This window comes from Hemiscyllium ocellatum, chromosome 1 (assembly GCF_020745735.1).
Source record: "Hemiscyllium ocellatum isolate sHemOce1 chromosome 1, sHemOce1.pat.X.cur, whole genome shotgun sequence".
Taxonomy (NCBI): domain Eukaryota; kingdom Metazoa; phylum Chordata; class Chondrichthyes; order Orectolobiformes; family Hemiscylliidae; genus Hemiscyllium; species Hemiscyllium ocellatum.
The window spans coordinates 99,419,019-99,440,812 of record NC_083401.1 but is presented as its reverse complement, the minus strand read 5'-3'; the positions used below and the strand labels follow the sequence as shown (position 1 = coordinate 99,440,812).

The window sequence follows — 21,794 nt, the reverse complement described above, 5'->3', positions numbered from 1 at the left end:
ATCAGACAGGCCAATGGGCTGAGGATTGGCAGATGGAATTTCATTTAGACAAATGTGAGGTGCTGCATTTTCAAAAGGCAAATCAGGAGAGCACTTGTTCACTTAATGGCAAGGTCCTGGGGAGTATTGCTGAACAAAGAGACCTTGGAGTGCAGGTTCATAGTTCCTTAAAAGTAGAGTTGCTGGTAGACGTGATAATGAAGAAGGTCATTTGGTGTGCTTGCCTTTATTAGTCAGTGTATTGAGTCGGGTAGTTGGGAGGTCATGTTGCAGCTGTACAAGACATTGTTAGGCTACTTTTAGAATACTATGTTCAATTCTGGTCTCCCTACAGGAATGATGTTATGAAACTTGAATGGGTTCAGAAAAGATTTAGAAGGATGTTGCCAGGGTTGGAGGGTTTGAGCTATAGAGAGAGGCTGAGTAGGCTAGGGTTTGTTTTCCCTGGAACATCGGAGGCTGAGGCATGACCTTATAGAAGTTTGTAAAATCATAAGAGGCATAGATAGGGTGAATAACCAAGGTCTTTTCACCAGGGTAGCAGAGTCCAAAACTAGAGGGCATAGGTTCAAGGTGAGAGGTGAAAGATTTAAAAGGGACCTAACAGGTAACCTTTTCATACAGAGACTGGTACGTATATGCAATGAGCTGCCAGAGGAAGCAGTGGAGGCTGGTATTTTTACAACATTTAAAAGCCATCTAGATGGGTATATGAAATATCCCTCTATTTTAGAGGGGTATGGGCCAAATGCTGTCAAATGGGACTAGGTTAATTTTGGATATCTAGCCAGCATGGACGAGTTGGACCGAAGGGTCTGTTTCCATGCTGTACAGTTCTGTCTCTATAATTGGAAAATCAGTCTGTCCTCTCCAGGCTGGCTTTGGGAGGGAAAGAATTCCAAGAAAAATTTTAAAAACTTTGTTCGTAACATGTTTTTTTATTAAACCATTATGTTCAGCCAGAAAGCAATTATGTGTAGAATAAAGTCACAAAAATACCAAATTAAATGGTGTCATTTCCTCCAGTTTGTGTTTGCTACAAGTTCCCTGATCATGTTGACAGTGTTGCATTCACCATAGCAACAACATCTGAGAGCCAGCTCATCATCCATCAAAAAAACAAGCAGTTTATTTCATTATTTAGAAAAAAATTATGCAACAAAACATGGAAGATAAACATCGCAAACATTCCTTAAACATGGAATTATTGCAAAAGCAATGAATTTAGCTTGTTGCATTAAACCTTTTCCTACAAACATATGCTCAGCTTCTCCAGCCTGCTCCTCTATTCAATATGATCATTGCTGTTCTAATTACGCCATTTTCCCACCTACTCTCAGTAACGTTTTACCCCCGGCTTATCAAGACTCCATTCACCTCTGCCTTAAAAATGTTTAAACACCTGGCTTCTACTGCCATTTGTGGAAGATTGACCCAAATGACTCATGAACCTTTCAAAGGAAATAAATTCTCTTTATCTCTGCCTTAAATGGACAACCACTTATTTTAAAACAGTGACTGTTAGTTCCAGGTTATTGCAGAAGCGCATAATTTCCACCTGCATCATCTCATAAACCCTGAGAATCTTATATTTTTCGGTCAAATCACTTCTTATTCTTCTAAACTCCAACAGATACAAGCCTAGCATTAATGTTTTCTTCATAATTCAAACTAGCCATTCCAGGTTTTAGTCTAGTAAACCTCCTCTGAACTATTTCCAATGTATTTACATCCTTCCTCAAATAAGAATATCAGCACTGTGCACATTACTTCTGATGTAAGTTAGTTGACTAAATGGCTAGGGTATGGTTCAGAATATTGCCAATAGGACAGGTTCAATTCTACTTTTATTGAGGTAGATTTGGGATCAGCCTCTTTACCCAGTTCCTTATATTGTAAAGCAATACCAAATTATTACTAAGGAAAAACAGAATAGAAGCATTGACAGACCATGAACAATGAACACCTTTTGGCAAATCACACAGGGATGCTTCTTATATTTGAAAGAAAACTTGACATCAATTATTTAAGATATAACACAGTAAACAGGATCATTGGAACTGTTAAGAATGAAGATAGGTTTGGATTAAAATATTAGTTTGAAGTGTTCCCAAATTTGGTTTACACCATTTAAAATCCCCACAATATCTTCTTTTTTCATAAGTACTAATGCCTGCCTAGGTAATACTAACAGTTCATGCCATGGCCTGTCAGGAATCCTCAGTGCATAATTCATGATCTTCTGTGAATTGTTTTTCAGGGACATAAAATCAGACACTATGTACTCAATTTTTCCTCAAATCCATGGTACTGAGAGTACTACCCGGCATATGATTTCTTACTTTTCTTCGTTCATTCACACTATGTGGGCCTCACTGACTAGATCAGCTTATGTTGCCTATTCCTAAATGCCCTTGCAAAGATGGTATTGAAATGCCTTCTTGAAAAGCTGCAGTCAGTGTGATATGTGCATACTCATAGTACCTTTAGGAAAGGAGTTCCAGGATTTGACAGTAGATGAATGCGTTATAGATTGAACTCAAGTTGGTGAGTGGCTGGAAAGGAACTTGCAGATAGTGATGTTCCCATGCAGCTGCTTGCCCTTGTCCTTCTTAGTGGTAAAGGTCATAGGTTTGCAAGATGCTGGCAGTGGAGCCTTTAACACAGTGTATCTTTTCGATGCTACACACTGCTGCTACTGAATGTTGTGATAGGAATGATGTGATTCAAATGAAGTGAGCTGCTTTGTCCTGGATGGTGTCAAGCTTCTTGAGTATTGTTGGACCTGCACTCATTCAGGCAAGGGGGAATATTCCAATACACTTCTGACTTGTGCATTGTAAATGGTGGACAGGCTTTGGGGAGTCAGGAGGTGAGCTACTCACTGCTTTTGTAGCCACTGCATATTTTTGGCCCCTGAAGTTCAGTTTCCTATCAATGGCAATGCCTACAATGCTGATTGTAGAGGATTCAACGATGGTAATGCCATTGAATGTAGAGAAATGATAGTCAGATTCTCTTTTGTTGGAGATAGTTATTTCCCTACCACTGTGTGACATAGATATAACTTGCTATTTATCAAAGTGAGTCTGAATATTGTTCAGATCTTGCTGCATTTTGGCAAAGGCTACTTTCATATCTGAAGAGCCATGAATGGAGCTGAAATTTGTACAATCAGTCGCGATTATCCCCATTTCTGCCCTGATTTTGATGATGAGGGTCACCATTTTATTCTTTGCTAGCCATGACATGACACTCAACACAATGGAAATAAAAGCAATTTGGAGCATTGAGAATGAGTGGAAGGGAGTTCCTACATGGAGACACTAACATATGAATGTTTATTTTTGATATCAGGTATAATAATACTGACTTATTATCAAATTTAAGATGCTACCCTCAAGAATAATTTGTACTGATACTGATCCTGCACCGCTAAAAAAAGACACGCTTTACCACCAATACAGACAATTTTAAAGTGTACCATTCTATATGAAGTACAGAATTACTGAATTTAATATTGAAATGCAACTTTGTGGTGATATTTTTCAGAAAATATGCACAATTACATAGATTACAGGATCTCTGGCCTTTTCAGATCTCAGGGACAGCATATTTACTTCTGACTCAAAAGTTAGTGGGTCCAGTTTCTCCTTCAGAAGCTTAAATAATCCAAGGCTGACACTTCAGTGCAGTACTGAAGAAATGTTGCACAGTTTGTCTGGAGTGACTGTGTTAAGTTCCAGTTGGTGCTTGCAGGGTATTACTGAAAGGTAAAGGTATAGCTGGACTCTCTGGGTATTTTTTAAAGCAGTTGTTGACATCAAATGAACTATCAATATTATAACTATGTACATGATCTAAGCTACTTAGATCTTTCACTGGAGTGTTTGCATCATCCTGTCTATCATTATGTTGTCATGTCATCACCAATGACGTACATGTTCAGGAGTTAAGCCTTTAATATTGCATGTACTGTCTTTCAAAATTTTAAAACAAAGTAACATTTGCCTTTATGTAAGGTTCCCTTGACATTAATTTGCAGAAGAATAGGGGAATTGGTGTCTTAGCCAAAGATACCCTTCAACTAATACCATGCACACAACTAAACACGTCATTATTACATTGCTGTTTATGGGAGCATACTGTGCATAAATTGGCTTCTGAGTTTGTCTACATTATAATAATAACTATGTGGCAAAAGTACTTCATTGTTCTGAACTCTGTTTTACTGGTCCCAGCCTATTGGTCAGCACATCAGCGCATCTGCCGGGCTGCCTGTCTGAAAATGTTAACAGGGACCCAGCAGCGTCTATGGCTAGCATCTATTTCAGTAAAGGAAAGCTGCAATCATTACACTGTTGACAAGCTCTAGCTCTAAAGAGGAAGATAGTAAATGAAAGAATAACCAAGAAAGAGAGCTCTCAGGTTCTCTATCGTTGTACGTGAGGCCTCAGACAGAAAGCTGGCAGGAAAAGGAATGCCAAATCTTCATTAGAGACCATGAGGACTGAAAGGAATATATTAGATGGAATGTGAGTGGGTTGTTAGGAGATCAATTCCCACAGTCTGATCCAGAGGCATTGGCTAAAGTGCCAAAAGAGTCCAATGATGTCACACACTAGTAAAAGCTGGTGAAAGAACAAAGAAAGATTTAAAAATTAGTCACTTGTTTTGTGAGTTGCCCCACTTTGTGGAATCTTGTGTGTCTGTGGGACCTTGCAACGATGTACGTCTACATACAGTGACTACTTTTCCAAATTAAATAATTGTTCATTGCTTTGGAAAATCCAGAGGATGTGAAAGACGTTTCAAATTAGCGATTTGCAGTAGGTGTTCGTGGTTGAAATGTGATATTGGCAAAGTGATTTCTGGCTGTTCCTCTTCCTGTGCATCATACAGCACTTCATTTGCATATAATCAGTGTTTCTGATAGATAACATGTGGTGCCGAGTGCCACAGCAGTCAACAGTTCAATTGATTGAAAGGTTATTTGTCACTGTTAAAAATGTAGCTGTTTGCAAAGTAGAAGATAAATGCATTGAACAGAGGAGTCCCTGAAGTGCAACCAGAGCAACTTCCGAAAATTAGGTTTGTTTATTCTGCAGTTGTATGTCATCTTTCATTAGAATTAAGGACCAGAATAGCCAGAATGGAAGTCCACAAACAGTCAATAGTATCACATACGTACAGTGAATCCGGAAGAAGGTGTGCACGTGATTTGACAAGTTCCTACACATATTACTCAATTTTAAAATGTTGCCTTATCAGTTAATAGCATTTTAGCTTTGCCAGGATGCTATGTATTGATATTATGACAAGGTGTTTTGTTGTAGTGGTATTAAGGAGTTAGTTAGAACACCTGTAAATACAGTGTTGCCTCCATGATGCCAAGATCAGGAACATGAAGAGGGTTGTTGGGAAAAGTTAGGGAATATACCAACTAGAAGCACAATAATTGTTCTTATGAAATAGAGAAATTAGATTGAATTTCAAACAGTGGAGAGTTTTCTCCCTGATAACATTGACTTCAGTTTTGTTCAGGCTCCTTGTTAGCCTACTCAATGAAGTGTTGTCTCGATGTTAAGTGTTAAATTCTCACCTCATGTTAGAGTTCAGCTCCTTCGTTCATGTTTGGATCAAAGCTGTAATGAGTTCAGGTGTTGAACCATCCCGGTAAGCTCAGCATCAGTGATCACTGTATTACTGTATATGTACTACTCAATTACACTGTCCATAATACCTTCCATCAAATGCTGATAATTGAGAATAGACAGGTGAAGCGGCAACTGGCTGGGTTGGGTTTGTCTTGCATTTTGTGTACAGTACATACCTAGGCAATTTTATATATTGTCTTGTAAATCCCAGTGTTGGAACTGTACTGGAACAGCTTGGCATGGCCAGTTCTGGCTCATAGAGTCAGAGAGTCATACAGCATAGAAACAGACCTTTCAGACCATGTCATCCAAGCAACCAGGCATCCCAATCTGACCTAGTCCTATTTGCCAGCATTTAGCCTGTATCCTTCTAAACCCTTCCTATTCACATACCCATCCAGATGCCTTTTAAATGTTGTAACTGTACCTGCTTCCACCACTTCCTTTGGCAGATCATTCCATACATGCACCACCCTCTGCATGAAAAAGTTACCCCTCAGGTGCTTTTTGGACTTCTCCCTCTCACCTTAAACCTATGCCCTCTAGTTTTGAACTCCCCCACCTATGAAAAAGCCTTGGCTATTCACCCTATCCATGCCCATTCATGATTTCATAAACTTCTATAAGGTCACCCATCAGTCTCTGATGCTTCAGGGATAAGAGCCCCAGTTTATTCAACCTCTCCCTATAGTTCAAACAGGCAACATCCTTGTAAGTCTTTTCTATATCCTCACATGTTTAACAATACTCTTCCTATAGAAGGGTGATCAGAATTGTACACAGTATTCCAAAAGACAGAAGTATTCAGTACTAATGCTGAAGTGTTGTCAGAACCCATAGCCTTTGCAATATTTAGTGCCTTCAATTATTTCTTGCTATTACTGAAATGAATAAAAATTGATTGAAAGCCAGCATCTGTGATTCAGGGAACCTCATGAGGAAGCTGAGATAGATTATCCACTGAACAATTCTGACTGAAATGGCTGCAGAAGCTGAGTAGCTCCCAAATTTCCACTGACAGCCAAACTGCTTCAGGAGGTTAGCCTAGTCCATTTTGTCAAACTTCTGGGCTATCTTAACATAATGTTCCTTCAAAGCACAACACAAGCTCAAAGACAACACCTGATTTTCCTCTTAATCATTTTACAGACTCCAAGATTCAATATTAAACTTCACAACTTCAGAGCATGATATCTATCATCCATTTTACTTCCAATCCACCCTCACCATGTCTTGGTTAGATCTTGTTGATTTTGCTCTCGGTAGAGTGGACCCATTTTCTCATTTTATACAGATATCATTTATACCTATTCTACATCCCTACCATTCCTTTACCACCAGTAGCACTCCTTTGTCTTTTGCTCTGGGCACCTTAAAAATCTGTTCCGCTTGCTCCTCCTCCCCTCTATTGACAGCAGAACAAATGTTTTTTTCCAGCCCTTTTCAGTTCTAAAGAAGAGTCGTGTTGGACTCAAAACTCTAATGCTCTTTTTCTTTCTCCACGGATGCTGCCATACCTGCTGGGTTTCTCCAGCATCTTCTGCTTTCATTTTGTACTTTCAGTATCTGCAGCATTTAGCTGTTATTTTCGTGCTGAGATTGAGTGGATAAATATACACAAGACAGGAGTTTGGTGCCAGGCTCCTGGATTGTTACTCTAGTGCACTGTGATTGTGAGGAAGCGACTGTCCACAGTTCCTTCTTCCTCAGGCCATGTGCATACCCAGATGGAGAGCCACTGCTTGCAAAGGCATGTGCATACAAACCTTGGTGGGAATGGGAGTGCAGCTGTGGGCATTCATGCCTGCACCTGTGTACTGAGAGGAGGCTGCTAGTCCCTGAAATCATCCAGTTGAAAAGAGTACAAATTAAAATGAATATATTCTCTCAAATCCTCTGCCTGACCTGGTAGTATCCATTTAATAGCAAGCTTTGGTTAGGTGTCTATGTACTGGGACTCAAAACTGTTTCTTATTGAAAATCAAGCAGGACACAGTTTGAGGAAGTTCCCAGGTTATGCAATCTGTGAAGATCTGATATAATGGGACTCTATCCCTTTTACTTGCTGTCATCCTTTAAGTGTGAATAAGCACAAGACAGAGAAAACACAAACCCAAGTAATTGTGTGGTCAGATTGCAGCTAATATTGTGGAGTTATTCATGAAAAGTCCCATCAACAGGTTTGACAACATTGAAATGGAAATGACCACACTGACAGTTAGAGAGTGTCTGCAGTTACACTGGCTGATCACAGTTTCACTTTCACTGCACAAGAACTCACACCGTAAGGATTTGTGCTAAGACTATCCACTATAAGTTGTAAGACCAATAATATGACAGAAAGGCAGAAAAGTGCAATTATTTAAAGTTTAATAGAATGCATGAAATTACCATTGGATCTAAAAGGAATTTTATCCATAAGATTTATCCATCAATCATATGTCATGTCCCACAGGCAGAGCAGACCCACCAGAGATAGCACAGTGCCATGTAATCAGGACGGATTTGCTATGTGAGTCCTCAGCATTGACTGCATGCTGTATGAATTCCCATGGCATCAGCCCAAACATAGGAAAATAACCCTCTTCCTGATTACCACCTTCTCTCATGCCACCTTATTGCTCCACCCCAGCTGGTGAATCAGTGTTCCTCCATGTTGAACATCAGATAGAAGAATGACTGAGAATAGCAAGGGCAGTGAATGTATTCTCAGTGAGGGAATTCAATGTCCAACACCAAGAATAGCTAGATACCACGATTGCTGATCAAGCTTGCTGAGTCCTAAAGGCCAAATCAGCTCGTCTGGGTCTGCATCTGGTGCTGAAGGAACCAACATGCGTGAAAAGCCTGCTTCAACTCATCCTCACCAGTCGGCTGAACACTTAGAAAAACAAAGCTTAATTCACCACTATCAGCATAATTTCATGAAGGGCATGTTTGACAAACTTGATGGAGTGCTTTGAGGTTATAACCAGCAAGGTAGATAATGTGAATCTAGTAGATGTGATATATCTAGCTTTCCAGAAGGGGCATTTGACAAGGTGCCACATAAAAGACTGATCCAGCAGATTAGATCCCAGGTCTTAAGGGTACAGTATTGGCTTGGATAGAGGATTGGCTGACTGTCAGAAATCAGAGCGTTGGGATAAATGGGTCCGTCTCTGCATGGCGAATTCTAACTAGTGGGGTGATGCAGGGTTCAGTTCTCGGACCTAAACTATTGACAATCTTGATAATTTATCTGCAAGAGTTGCAGAGTTTAACATAGCAAAGTTCACAGCTGATACTAAAGTAGGTGGAAAGCAGGATGAGCAGATAAAGAGTTTACAGATGGATATTGATAGACCTGGAGAATGGGCCAGAAGCTGGCAGATGGGGTTTAATGTGGATAAGTGAGAGATTGTCTATTTTGGCTGGAAAAATAAAAGGGCAAATTATTATTTAAATGGGAAGCAGATTCAAAGTGTATCAGTGCAGAGGGACCTGGGCATTTTTGTGAATAAATCACAAAAGGTGAGTATGCAGCATATAATAATAAAGGTAAATGGAATCCTGGCATTTATTGTAAAAGAATCGAATTGTAAGAGAAGTGTTTTTACCATCATATAAGGCATCAGTGAGACCACACCTGGAATATTGTGTCCACTTTTGGGTCTCCATATATGAGAAATGATATGATGGCACTGGAGACAGTTCAGAGGAGGTTCACCAGATTGATTCCAGGGATGAAAGGGCTGTTGTACAAGAAGCAGTGGAATAGCTTAGGCCTATTCTCACTGGAGTTAAGAAGAATGGATGAGGAGGACCTGATTGAGGGATATAAAATGTTAAAGGAGATTGATAAGGTGGACGCTGAACAGATATTCCCCTTGTGTGGCAGTCTTCAACAAGAGGTCAAAGATATAATATGAGAAGAAGTAGATTCAGAACTGAGGTGCAACAAACTCTGTCTCTCAGAGAGTTGTGAATCTGCAGAATGCACTGTCATAGAGTGGAAGCAGAATCAATCAACAGATTCAAGAAAAAAATAGATATGTTTCAGATGAAAAGTGGGAGAAAGGGCTATGGGGAGCAGGCAGGAGAGTGGAGTTGAGACCAGGATAAAATCACCCATGATCATGTTAAATGGCAGAATGGGCTCAACGGGCTGAATTGCCTACTCCTGCTCTGAATTCTTATGTTCCTATATTCTAATGTATAGCATTACCACCTTGTGAAATGGATTAGATAGAAAGCAGATTTGTAAGGTCAAAACTAGGCCCCCATGAAGCATTGTGGACAATTAACAGCAGCAGATTTATATTCAATAACAATCTGTAATCTCAGGGGCTGGAATATCCATCACTCTAATATTCACATTGAACTGGGAGACCACGCTTCATGCAATCAGAAGAATGGGAGAGTGTGTCAGGAGTACCATTTTCCAAACCAAAAAAGCAGCCTGCCAACCTGATTAAGCAACAACATAGGATTTCCTGCATGCTGACAGCTAAGGAATCATGCTCTAGACAGAGCTAAGCTATTCATCAACTGGCAGATCAGATGAAATTTCTGAAGTTGTGATTGATAGTGCTCAATGAGAGAGATCTTACCATGTCTGTGTAAAGTAAAGGCTGAGGAATTTGCAGACATCATTATCCAAAATCCATGACACCCTCCTCCCACACTTCCCAGCATCGCAGATGCCAGCCATCAGGCATTTCCACTCACTATGCATGATATGAAACTTCACATACAGAAACGCTACAAGCCATAACAGCATGCTGGTGGTAATAGGGAAGCCCTGTGCTCTGGGGTGGACTAACTCAGCAAGAACATGCAGACCAATGCATAGTTTTGGTTCTGCCATAACCCCACAGATCCAGACAACATTACAGCTTTGTTTCAAATATGTAGTAGACAGGCTGGAGGCTGGCAGAACACAGCAAGCCAGGCAGAATTCGGAGGTGGAGAAGTTGACGTTTCAGATGTGACCCTTCTTCAGGACTGGGAGTGGGTGTAGGGGGAGCTGCAGATAAAGGGGATGGCAGGGGCAGGGTGTTGAAGTGGCGATGGGTGCAGACAGGTAGAGGATACGACCTAGTTGGTCAATGGGAGGAATGAATCCGGTTGGTGGCAGAGAGCAGTGGAAGGAAAAGTGAGGGGGTGGGATGAGAGTCAGGGAATGGGAAGGGAGGTTAACATTGAGTTCTCCAATCGTAAATAACCACCCTTTCCATCCCCGACTCTCATCCGAACCCGCCCCTTCCCTTTTACTGTTCCCTGCCACCAACCGATTCATTCCTCCCATTGACCAACCAGGGTCGTACCCTCTACCTGTGCTCACCTATCCCCACGTCAGCACCCTGTCCCTGCCACCTCCTTTATCTGCAGCTGCCTTGCTCCCACCCCCAGTCCTTAAGAAGGGTTACACCCAAAACATTGACTTCTCTCCCTCTTGATGCTGCCTGGCTTGCTGTGTTCTTCCAGCCTCCTGCCTGTCTACTTTGGATTCCAACATCTGCAGTTTTTTTTTGTCTCAAACCAAGTTTGTTGCAAATATGGACAAGAGAGCTGAATTCCAGAGATGTGTTGAGACTGACCACCTTAAACATCAAGATAGCTTTTGACTGAGTGTGGCATCACGGACCCCTAGAAAATTTGACAAAAATGGGAATGAGGGGAAAATCTTTCTGCTGGTTAGAAACATACCTACCTCAAAGGAGAATGGCTTCCACAACCACAACCAATCACCTCTGTCCTTGGACATATTGCAGGAGTTCCTCAATAAAATATCTAGGCTCAACCATCTTCAGTTGCTTTTTTAACAATCTTCACTCCATCATATGGTAAGAATATTTAGATCACACACCAATCAATACACACTGACTACATGCATGTTTGGGCTAAGAAGTGTAAAGTGATTTTGTTTTACTGCATAAGTGCCAGGCATTGATCATCTCCCCTTAACATTCAGTGGCATTACAATAATTGAATTTCTCTACTAAAACTTGGGGGTTACCATTGACCTGAAACTGAACTGGACCTGACATATTATATAATACATGTACTGTACTTATAAGAGTTGCTCAGAGGCTGGGAGTTCTGTGGTTAGTGACTCACCTCCTCACTCTCAACCTCAAAAGTCTTTCAACCATCCACAAGACATAAGCTTACAGCGTGATGAAATGCTCTTCAGTTGCCTGGATGAGTACAGCTCCAGAAACACTCAGAAAATGCAATACAATCCAAAGCACTCCATCTACTAATTTCAATGTTATCACCCTGCACCACTGGTGCAAAGCAAAAGCAGTGAGGGCCATATGCAAGATATACAGCAGCAATTTGTCAGGTTCCCTTCAACAATACTTCCCACAAATTCTATCACCTAGAAGGACAATGGCAACAGATCCATAGAAACACCATGATCTGTACATTTCCCTGCAAGACCTGAAGCATCCTGACTTGGAACTTATATTGTCATTCCACCAGTGTCACCAGGTCTTCCTGACAGGTATATTCACACCAAAAAGGGTGCAGGGATTCAAGAAGGTGGTTCACCACAAACCTTTCTCCAAGCCAATTAGAGGGGAGCAACAAATAAACAGTGAAGATCATACTCAGTCTGATTCCAAAAATAGTACAGCAATTATCTAAAAAGCAAAATACTTCAAATGCCAGAAATCTAAAATTATGAAAAGGGAATGGTGAAAATATTCAGTAAGTCTGGGTGAATCAGTGGAGAACAAAACACCAATAATATTTTAGATTGATAAACTCTCATCAGACTTAGAGAAAGTTAGAGATGTGCCAGATTTTCATCAGTAAAGGTCTGGGACAGCATTGCCACTGCAGTAAACATTACAGCAAAGTGTTTGTTGCAGGAGAATGAGTTATTAAGGCTTGTAAACCTTTTATTAAATCCAAAGGTTCATTAGGCCACAGTTCAATAAGATCTTTCCATAAATACTTACAATATGGCATTTGACCTTGTATATTCCCAGAAGGAACTATAAATTATTTTAGGTTATGTTGGAAATAATTTCATTTTGCTTCACTCAGCTGCAAGTGATGAGTGCCTTCTGCTGGTTAACCCAGGTCTGCAGAGACAAGGTGCTGAAAAGAACACGTGTTTTCACTTACCAGAGTTTACACAGAATGACTGCTGGCAGGTGCATAGGGATACTACAAATAGCAAAAAGCAATTAGGAATGGTTAACCTTTAGAAATGTGAAGCAAGACTGGAGTACTGATGGTAGCTTTTATTTCATTGTTATGTTTGAAAAGTGAGGTTTTCATTTATCAAAGCACTGACAAAGCACTTGGACTCTGCAGAAAGAGTTTAATTCCATACTGATTTTTTGGCTTTACTTTATAGATGGGTACACAACGGATGACATTGAATTTCAGTGGACAGGTGGTAACTATGCAGTCACAGGAGTAGAGAAGATTGAACTGCCGCAGTTTTCCATTGTCGAACACAAGCTGGTTTCAAAGCGAGCAGTTTTTGCTACAGGTAAGCCATTCAACTGGAAATAGAGGCTCTATCAATCATTTATGTTACTGAACTCCAGGGGTTCGTGGTTGTTAAAGACACAGAGGGATAGGAAATGCTCTGATTGGACCCATTTTTCAGGCTTAGCATGAGTGTAGAGCAAAGCAATTCACCTTTGGGACCTTTGAGCAATCAGTGTTTGATGAGAAGGTTTCAGATTTTCTCCATCCATTGTTCAATACCGGCTGCCAACTAAAAACAAATATTATTTCAAAATAATTGTGTGAACCCAGGAGTGTGGGGGATATCCATTCCTTCTAAACACCAGAATCCCCTGCAGCAGAAATAGTTGCTATCTCACTTTTAGTTTTTCTTTTATTCATTCATGGATGTGGGTGTCACTGGCTGGACCAGTATTTAGTGCCCATCACTAATTGCCCAGAGGGCAGGCAATTGTTAAACATATTGCTGTGAGGCTAGTGCAGATGTAAGGATGGCAGATTTCCTTCCCTAAAGAACATTAATGAACCAGATGGGTTTTTCCTGACAATCAACAATAGTTTCATGGTCATCATTCGAATCTTATTTCGAGATTATTATTGAATTCAAATACCAACATCCAGGGTGGTGGGATTTGAACCTGAGTCCACAGAACATTATCTGGTCTCTGGATTAAACCCTGGGTTAATTGATCTGTTAATATGACTAGGCCATTGCCTACCCCGAAAGGTTACTTTAAGCAACGTGTTCAGATATGACATAGCACATATCTGGGGCAGGTGGGATTTGAACCTGGGCATCCTCGGCTCCAGAGGTAGGAGTCTACTACTGCGTCACAAAAGCCCTCTAAATGTAAACTTTTAAGGTGAATGTAATTAATAAATGTAGATGTTTTCATTGCATTTAGATGAACAAACTGAGATGCATAACTAAAACCTCGGGGAAAAAAATAAGATGGGAGGATAATAAGATATAGATTGGCGCTTGAGTTTAACAGGCCATCTGCGTGCAGCACATTAAATAAAGTCAGGCAGACTCAGTTACAGATGTCCGATCCTCATCACCTAATCTTCCAATGTTCTCTATGCCTTGACATTGTTTTGTCTCCATATACAATAGGAGAAATACCTGCTCCAAAAACAGCTTCAGGAACATTTTGTTAATGTGTTGGAACATAATTCATTCGATTTGAACACAATTGCACAATGTGTCATCCTCTTGTTCCTTTTGAATATTAACTGAAATACGTGTCTCTGAAAAAGAATTTGATTGACTGAGAAAGGACTGACCTGTTTCCCGCTCCATAGAAACAGAATAAAGAAAGTGAAAGAGAAAGAAAATATTATCATTCTTTCGGATAATGGTCAGTCTTCCTCTTTTAAGCTTGCTAAATGTGAAATGCTTTTGCTTTTTGCAAAAGGAATGATCCAGAATATATGTGAATATATCAACAATCCTGACAAAAGGAGGGAAAGTTGCATTGCCCTGGCATAAGCAATCTTCAAAGAGGTCAAGATGGTGATAGCGATGTCGATAATATTAAGCCAGACCTGTTCCTATCAACATAACCATCTGCCACATTGAAAGGGGTGGGGAGGCAACCATTAAATACAGAAGCAGATGGAAGGTCAAAGGGAGAAAATGCCAATACCAGGTCAGCAGCTGCACATCCTTTGAACTTTCTTCACAGGAACATTTCTTTTTTTAAAATACTTCCATTCTTATGGTTAGTGGCTGCTTCTCAGATCAGTATGAAGAAACTGAGCAACTGATTTACTTCAGGGCCACTAAAGCAATGCAAGACTGTATATATGTAAATTAAATGCCTGTTTCAGGTGAGATAGCAAATGCCTCTTCCAGTATGGTAGCTTAAATACCTTTCACTGATTGAACACAGGACTTTGTTTCCCAAGCTTGATATTTAAACTAAGATTCTGGATTAGTGGTGCTGGAAAAACACAGCATTTCAGGCAGCGTCCGAGGAGCAGTAAAATTGACGTTTCAGGCAAATGCCCTTCATCAGGAATACAGGCAGAAACTAAGATACCATTTCTATAGAAATATTTGCTTTATGATTCTGATTTATGTTTTTAAAATAATATTCGGTTTACTGCAACAAGACCTTATCGAGGTTTATAAAATCATGAAGGGCATAGCTAGGCATTTAAAAGGCATCTGGATGGGCACGGTGGCTCAGTGGTTAGCACTGCTGCCTCACAGCACCAGGGTCTCAGGTTCGATTCTAGCCTCGGGCGACTGTCTGTATGGAGTTTGCACATTCTCCCCGTGTCTGCGTGGGTTTCCTCCGGGTGCTCCTGTTTCCTTCCACAGTCCAAAGATGTAAAGGTCAGGTGAATTGGCCATGTTAAATTGTCCATAGTGTTAGGTGCATTAGAGGGGAAATGGGTCTGAGTGGATTACTCTTCGGAGGGTTGGTGTGGACTGGTTGGGCCAAAAGGCCTGTTTCCGCACTGTTGGGAATCTAATCTAATAGGAAGGGTTTAGAAGGATATGAGCTAAGTGCTGACAAATGGGACTAGATTAGGTTAGGACATCTGGACGGTATGGGCGAGGAACCTCAAGGTTCTGAAGGGATCTGAAGGGTCTATTTCCATGCTGTACATTCCATGACTCTACGTGGACACATTTAGGAAGAAAAGAGACGCAGAGGTGTTAGATGAGTGTTATTTGGCTGTGAATTGATTATAGCTTTATTGTGCAAGGGTATTATTTAGTTTCACCAAAATGTAAATGGTCTAGTTGATCTGCATTTGTACTGACATTTCTTGAATGAGTGCATGATTATTATTTGACCTGAGAGGTTCTGAGAACTTACCAAAAGTCTAACCCACTGTTGAGAAACTGCCCAATTAAGTTCCCCTCTGCCCATCCTTCTAAAAACTCCAAATAGGCTTAGAAAATTCCACCTAATGTTTCAGGCCAATGAGCTTTCATCAGTAGATTAAATTAGGAGAACAATTTGCAACGACAAATATGATGACCAAATTCTGGATGAAGTTCCCCAATTTATTATGATTTCAGATGAACACCCCAAACCATTAAGCTCCCAGGTAAGCAGGGATGATTTAGATCCCTTTGTTTATTCACCCACCACCTCAGTTGGTTGCAATATGGTTAATTTAAAAAGGATGCCTTCCTTTGTGAATACCTTTCTCCCAGTCTACATGAACTTGTGCTTTAAAAGGAACCAATTAAATCAGACTTCCTCAAATTAGCAAAGTGTACATTTATTATTTACTGAACGCAATAAATAACCTAACACACAGTTTAGAAGTAAAAGGTGATTCCAAAAGATGTCAGGAAAAAAATATTTTGCCATCAGTCACAAAGAGCAAATACCTCCAGATGAATACGGTTTCTATTGAACAGGTTTCTGATCACCTGTGTTTCCTGTTTTTGCCAAACAGGTTTGAGCCTGTGAATACAAGCAGACCAACAATGAATTCAACCAGCTCCAGAGCTACAGATCTTCACAAAATGGTCATTAGTATTCATTCAATGTTTATGAATGTAAACAGGTTCTCAATAATGATGATCATGAAACCCAATTGACCTGAGAGGTTCTGAGAACTTACCAAAAGTCTAACCCACTGTTGGGAAACTGCCCAATTAAGTTCCCCTCTGCCCATCTTTCTAAAAACTCCAAATAGGCTTAGGAAATTCCACCTAATGTTTCAGGCCAATGAGCTTTCATCAGTACTGAGCAACATAGTATGTTATGAGCATATAAAAGGTGGGGGGGGATGGGTACGAAGGATTAATGAAAACTCTGTGATGGAGTAGAGTCAACAAAAGCTTTCATCGGTACAAAAGCAAATGGTGTGTTGTGTTAATGGGCAAAGTAAAGCATTTGTCTTGAATCATTTATTTGTTTCATTTTTAGGTTCTTATCCAAGACTATCACTGAGTTTTCGACTGAAAAGAAATATTGGCTATTTCATCTTGCAAACATACATGCCCTCAATTTTAATCACAATTTTGTCCTGGGTGTCCTTCTGGATCAATTATGATGCTTCTGCTGCAAGAGTTGCATTAGGTACTTAAATAACCTTCAGCAAACCTGTTCTGTGCATGCGATATGACACATGAAAGTATATACGTGGGGTGCAGTGATAGGGATCATAACATGATGGCCAGCCCAAGGGTGCAATATTGAGGCAAATTAGAGGGCCACATAAAATACCAGAAGCTGGTATTGCAATCTTCGGATACTTTTAAATGGACTGCAATAGAGGGTGAGTGGTTTAAACAGCTGTTGGAGAGGGTCCCTCTGGGTTATTAGTCTGGAGGTTATGTAACCAGTGTAGAAATATACGTCACAGTGCTGTGATTTAAATGACTGCCTACACTAGGAATTTCCATTTTATTAGCTCATTTGTGACTCAGCTGAAAGGCCAGTGAGATGAGATGTATCAATCACAAGCTGTCATATGTTGGTCTCAGTAGTGTGGGAAAGGGTGAGTCTTCATAGCAGGAACAATCTTCGCCTCCAGAGAATAGGATTTTGTTTGATAGATTGTGATCAACCTTAATTTAAAGTCCTATATTTTGTCCTTGTATTCAGTCATAAGTTTAGTTAATATTCTTAATACCAATAAAATAGCAAAAGTTTGGTGGCTTTTGGAAGCAGAGATGTCAAGTTGATTGAAGTGTCAGGGCTTGTTTGAAGGGCAAGGCAAAATTGGCAGTGTACCAACTATGATATTTTGCATACACAAAATAGAAAGTTGGCTCCTGAGTCCTGGCCATACCTTGCTGCCTACCAGAGGATCCCAAAAGAGCTACACTTTCCGCTCCCTCCTCCTACAATCTGCTGCAGTGATGTGAGTCTCTTACCACCAAGTCAGACATGATCCAAAAAGAATGGATCAGTTTCCACATAGAAGCTGATGGCACTCAGCTTGAATCTGCCACATCTCTCTGAAATTGGCATTGCCTCTGTGTTGTTAGATATATTGTCCACTATCCAAACTTAGCTGTGCCATATTTCCCCATAACTAAATGTAGCGTCCCACACGGCATGCTTTAAATTGTTGCAATTAATCCTAGCTCCTCCCCCAACTCTGACATTTTGTCTCGGTTTGAACCAGACTCTTTGCAAACTTGGTGGCTTATGAGGTTCCCACTTTCAACCCCATATCTCCTTCATCACAGAAACTGTAATACTACCCATATCAAGTCAAAATTCAATTAGTCACGCATTTGTCACCTTTAGTTTTGACTAATCCAATGGCATCTAAAATATTGTCCAAGTAACAGCCAGACCACACAGTGCTGGGCATTGTCCTTAAAGAGAGAATCTGATTAAATTCTCTTGCCATTAAATGGCAATACTATTATGAAATACTTTACTATTCGACCAGAAACTTAACTGGACCTGTTATGTAAATTATCTTAATTGCAAGTGAAGGTCAGAAGCTGAGAATGCTATAATAAGTAACATACCTCCAGACTCCCCAAACCCTATCCATTGTCTACAACTGCAAGTCAGGAGTGTGATAGAATACTCTACTTGTCTTGATGAGTGTAGCTCCAATAACACTCAAGAAGCTCCACACTATCCAGGACTAAGAAACTTACTAGATTGCTACGCCATTCATTAACATAAACAATCATTTCATCCATAACTAGTTCAGAGTGTCAGCAATGTATACCATTTACAAAATTTTGTTTATTTACTCATTTCCAATGAGTGTATTGCTGGTTAGGCCAGCGTTTATTGCCCATCCCTAGTTGCCCAGAGGGTTGTTAAGAGTCAACTATATTGCTGTAGAGTCTGGAGTCAAATGTCAACAGGACCAGGTAAGGATGGCAGTTTCCTTACATAAATGACATTTGTGAACCAGATGGATATTCCTGACAATTGACAATGGATTCATGGTCATCATCAGACATTCCACATTTTTATTGAATTCAAATTTCACAGTCTGCCAAGGCAGGATGTCAATGGAATTCCCATCACATTGCCTGGGTCTGTGGATTAATATCACTTGGCCATTGCCTCCCTGTACCGCAGCAACTTTCCAAGGTTGTTCTGACAGCACCTTCCAAACAATGGCTTTTCCCACAAGTAGAACAGGATCAGCAGATGCATGTGAACCTCACCATTGACAAGGTCCCCCAGAATGGCTTGGAACTATCACACCATTCCTTCGTTGTCATAGAATCAAAATCTTGGACCTTTAATCTCAGCAAAGGTGTGTGTGTGTGTGTGTGTGTGTGTGTGTGTGTGTGTGTGTGTGTGTGTGTGTGTGTCTGTGTGCATCTGTGTGTGTGTGTCTGTGAGCGTGCGTGTGTGTGTCTGTGTGCGTGTGTGTGTCTGTGTGTCTGTATGTGACTGTGTGTGCGTGTCTGTGTGTGTCTATGTGTGTGCGTGTGTATGTGCGTGTGCATGTGTGTGTCCGTGTGTGTGTGCATGTGCATGTGTGCGTCTGTGGGTGACTGTGTGTGTGTGTCTGTATGCGTGTGTGTGTGTCTGTATGCGTGTGTGTGTGTCTGTGTCTGTGTGTGGTGTGTGCATGGTGTCTGTGTGTCTGTGTCTGTGTCTGTGTGTGGTGTGTGCATGGTGTCTGTGTGTCTGTATCTGTGTGTGTGTGCATCTGTGTGTGTGTGTGTCTGTGTGTGCGTTCTGTGTGTGTATGTGTGTGTGCCTCTGTGTGTATCTGTGTCTGTGTGTGCATGTGTGTCTGTGTGTGACGGTGTGTGTGTCTGTGTGTGACGGTGTGTGTGTCTGTGTATGCGTGTGTATGTGCGTGTGCATGTGTGCGTCTGTGCATGTGTGTCTGTGGGTGACTGTGTGTGTCTGTGTGCATGTGTGTCTGTGTGTGTGCGCCTGTGTGGTGTGTGTGTGTGTGGGCGTGGTGTGTGTGCTGTGTGTGTGTATGTTCGTGTGTGTGTATCTGTGTGTGGGTGTCTATGTGTGTGTCTCTGTGTGTCTGTGTTTGTGTGTGTGTCTGTGTGCGCGTGTCTGTGTGCGCGTGTCTGTGTGCGCGTGTCTGTGTGTCTGTGTGCGTGTGGTGTGTGTATGTGCGTCTGTGTGTGTGCGCGTGTGTGTCTGTGTGTGTGCACGTGTGTGTGTCTGTGTGTGCGTGCGTGTGTGCTTGCATGTGTGTCTGTGTGTGTCTCTGTGTGCATGTGTGCTTTCGTGTGTCTGTATGTGGTGTGTTTGTGTGTGTGTCTGTGTGTGTGTGTGTCTGTGTGTGTATGTGTCTGTGTGTGTATGTGTATGTGTGTGTATCTGTGTGTGTGTCTGAGTGTGTGTATCTGTGTGTATGTCTGTGTGTGTGTGCACCTGTGTGTGTGACTATGTGTGCGTGTCTGTGTGTGTGTGTCTGTGTGTGTCTACGTGTGTGGTGTGTGTGTCTGTGTGTGTTTGTGTGTCTGTGTGTGTCTGTGTCTGTGTGTGCATGTGTGTGTCTGTCTGTCTGTGTGTATGTGTATGTATCTGTGTTGTGTGTCTGTGTGTATGTATGTGTGTGTGTGTGTGTGTGTGTGTGTGTGTGTGTGTGTATACCAGATGAACTACAAAGCAGTTGACTCACTACCACCTTCTTAAGGGCAAATGTATCTGGCCAATGAGTGCTGGCCTTGACAGTAATACCCTCATCTGAAGAAAAATATATTCAGCACCATTTGCAGATTTGAGCTTATCCAAACTCTGCTCCCTTCTATTCAGTCCCAAACCAAATCCAGCCTATCCATCATTCCTGGCATTTCAAACCCTGCAGTTTCAAATTCCAAACTTTTGGTTAAAATCTCTCACACTGAAATGGCCTCAGCCTTCTTGTAATCTCTTTCAATCCTGTTATCTCCCACCTCTGTTCCTCTGACAATCAGCTGATGCAATCTTTATCCCCTCACGTCATCATGTCTTTGACCATCTGAGATCTCTGCCTATTCAGCCCTTATTGTTTTCTAAGACCCTCTTTAAAACCCACTTCTTTTATTATGCTTTTGGCTACCACTTCTACTATCTCCATCTGATACAAAGATTATATTTCCGTGAAGCAATTTGAGATTTTTGTTTTATTTTAAAATTACCATATCAGTTGCTTTCGTGTGCAGATGTCGTACTTTTTAAATATGTAATAGATATAAGTAGATATTTTCTTCCAAGTTGCTTATTGATTTTTTTTCCCAACATTTCACAGGAATCACAACTGTACTTACCATGACAACTATCAGCACTCACCTCAGGGAAACCCTTCCCAAGATCCCCTATGTTAAGGCTATTGACATTTACTTGATGGGTTGTTTTGTCTTTGTATTCCTGGCTTTATTGGAATATGCCTTTGTCAACTACATATTCTTTGGAAGAGGACCACAGCTTCAGAAGAAAGCAACTCAGAAACCAACACAGCCCCACACGAAAAGCAGACTTGGAACCAACAAAACTCAGGTAAACAAATTTAGGCTTGCTAAGCAAGGCTGAGAGGTAAAATAAATTAGCTCTTTATTTTACATTTGTTTCCTATCTCTGCTGTAATTTAGAGTTTGAAGAATCATTATTAAGCATGTTTCTTCAGCTCTTAATTGGGGTGAGGTCTGGTTAGGGTCAAAACTGACAAGAGGAAATGGTAAAATATCCCATAGCAAGTACCTTTCCTATAAATTTTTATATATTCTTTCATCCATTAGGATTA

The 21,794-nt window shown here is 40.9% G+C and overlaps 1 protein-coding gene across 2 annotated transcripts in view; it reads left to right on the top strand.

Moving 5' to 3' along the window:
* gabrb1 (gamma-aminobutyric acid type A receptor subunit beta1) overlaps positions 1 to 21,794 on the top strand; it is a 279,986-nt gene that overhangs the window by 217,728 nt on the left and 40,464 nt on the right. The window contains exons 6-8 of one of the 2 annotated variants that reach the window (XM_060830997.1): positions 13,015 to 13,152; positions 17,036 to 17,188; positions 21,303 to 21,524. In XM_060830997.1, the coding sequence (XP_060686980.1) occupies positions 13,015 to 13,152; positions 17,036 to 17,188; positions 21,303 to 21,524 (513 nt within the window). Of the gene's footprint in view, positions 1 to 13,014; positions 13,153 to 17,035; positions 17,189 to 21,302; positions 21,551 to 21,794 lie in introns of both variants that reach the window. The other variant, XM_060830991.1, reaches the window with a different exon arrangement.